This window comes from Fukomys damarensis, unplaced genomic scaffold (assembly GCF_012274545.1).
Source record: "Fukomys damarensis isolate Sample0158 unplaced genomic scaffold, DMR_v1.0_HiC HiC_scaffold_59989, whole genome shotgun sequence".
Classification (NCBI taxonomy): Eukaryota; Metazoa; Chordata; class Mammalia; order Rodentia; family Bathyergidae; genus Fukomys; species Fukomys damarensis.
In genome coordinates, this window is record NW_022960901.1 from 1 (window position 1) to 1,658 (window position 1,658).

General features: G+C 61.6%; 1 protein-coding gene across 1 annotated transcript; it reads left to right on the top strand.

The window, feature by feature from the left end:
• The first annotated feature begins 6 nt into the window (after positions 1-6).
• On the top strand, positions 7-1,651 carry LOC104860848. Its single transcript, XM_010622181.1, has 2 exons — positions 7-795; positions 1,060-1,651. The coding sequence occupies exons 1-2, from the start codon at positions 471-473 to the stop codon at positions 1,347-1,349; spliced, it is 615 nt and encodes a 204-aa protein (XP_010620483.1). The 5' UTR covers positions 7-470; the 3' UTR covers positions 1,350-1,651.
• Positions 1,652-1,658: the final 7 nt, after the last annotated feature.

Here is a 1,658-nt window from a genome sequence, read left to right on the forward strand (position 1 = left end):
CCGCTCTCTCGGTTTTTTCCTGTTATTTTCTAGATGTGTAGATTTGTATTCATCCCATCTTGCAAGTTATCTCGTCATTGTTTTTGACGGTCAGATCTGCTCAGAACTGGCACCGACAGCCCTGCCTACCCGCTCTGGTCCTGTGGTGGGGACCTGGGCCTGGAGCCTTCTCCCGGTCAGGCACAGCAAGACGTCTCTAACGGACGACCTATGCGCCCCCGATTGTCACGTGCGTGGGCCCTTTCACGGGGCCCCTAGGAAGTGTGTTTCCCGAGAGTCTCCACTGACACGTCTGAGTCAGAATCCGAGTTCACTTGTTTGACTCTGTATCTCCCAGTGCAGGCAGAGGATGGTGACGTAAACAAGCGTGCAGTCAGTGACAGCCAAAAGCAATGTGATGTTTGGTTGCTGGGTGAACATTTGGTTATTGTCCCTGGGATGATGTTGATCTGAAGCCAGGGTTTACCCCCATGCGGAATCGGCCGCCTGTCCTGTGTTGTCTGCGGCGGCTGTCAGCCCTGGAGTCACTAATGGTTCTTCTTTTTCATAATTCGTCATCAACCTTTCCTGGCTCCTCTTCTGTCCCTTGTCCTGGCTGCCACCCAGCCCAGACTTCCCGCTCTGCTCCCTGCTGCTCCCCCGCGCACAGCCGCCACGCCAGGGGCCAGGGTCCCTCTCCCCAGCCCTCTGCACAGCACACACCTCAGAACTGTGCCCTGCAGGTGTCCGACTTCCGGGAGCAGCTGCTGGCCTGCGCCGGGGTGGAAGCAGAGCGCGTGGTGGAGTTTTCCTGCGGTGAGCGGCCGTGTTCGGGATGGCGGGGGCGAGACCCTGCGTGGCGACCTCTGTTCACCCGGCTTCACTTGCTGGGCCCCGGGCGTGGATACCACAGGGTGTCCTGTCACCCGCTGTCTTCCTGCCCTCACTCTGTGACCCTCCTTCTGCAGTGTCCACCTTTACTGTAGCTGAGGGCCCGAGTGTGGGTTGAAAACCCTCTTCCTGGTCTGGGACACGGGTGGGAGACCCCTCCCTGAATCCAGCCCCTCTGGGTGCCACCAGGTCACGTGATCCCGCCAGACAACATCCTGCCCCTGGTCCTCTGTGGCGGGCCCACCGAGCAGCAGCTGGAGTTCACCTACCAGAAGAGAGAGCTGCCTGCTATGGTGGGTGCAGCTGGGGGCTCCGGCAGTGCGGGCATTGGGGAAGTTGGCACTGAGGCACCCGTGCAGCTGGCACTGGATGAATGGCATCTCCAGGTGCTCCTCGGGGAAGGCGTGGGCTGCCCGCCCTTTAGCCACTACGTGCTCTCCCTCAGCCCTCCAGGTGTCCCTTTAGGACCCAGTGAGTGAGGAGGCTGCCCGTTCTTAGCCCCAGGCAGGGTGCAGGTCTGGGACGCGTCTCCAGCCACCTACTACGTGGGAACAGTGCCTCCCTTGTCGTGGATGCTGTCAGGACGCAGGAGCTGGGGCACTCGGGGGCCCGGCTTCTCTTTTCGGTGCTGGTGTTGGGACTTGTGTCTGGAGGACAGGCTGGCACACCCGCCTTCCGATTCCTCTCGGGGCCGGGTGGCCGCTGTCCTCCCGGGCCCAGGCATGTCCTGGGTAGAGCTCTGCCTCGGCTTGGAGCCCGGGGCGTGTGGTGTCTGGAGGGCGGCTCCA

Coding starts and splice junctions, on each gene's coding strand:
- LOC104860848 (XM_010622181.1), top strand. CDS start 471: ATGCGGAATCGGCCGCCTGTCCTGTGTTGTCTGCGGCGGCTGTCAGCC. Junction 796..1,059: donor CGTGGTGGAGTTTTCCTGCG/GTGAGCGGCCGT, acceptor GGGTGCCACCAG/GTCACGTGATCCCGCCAGAC.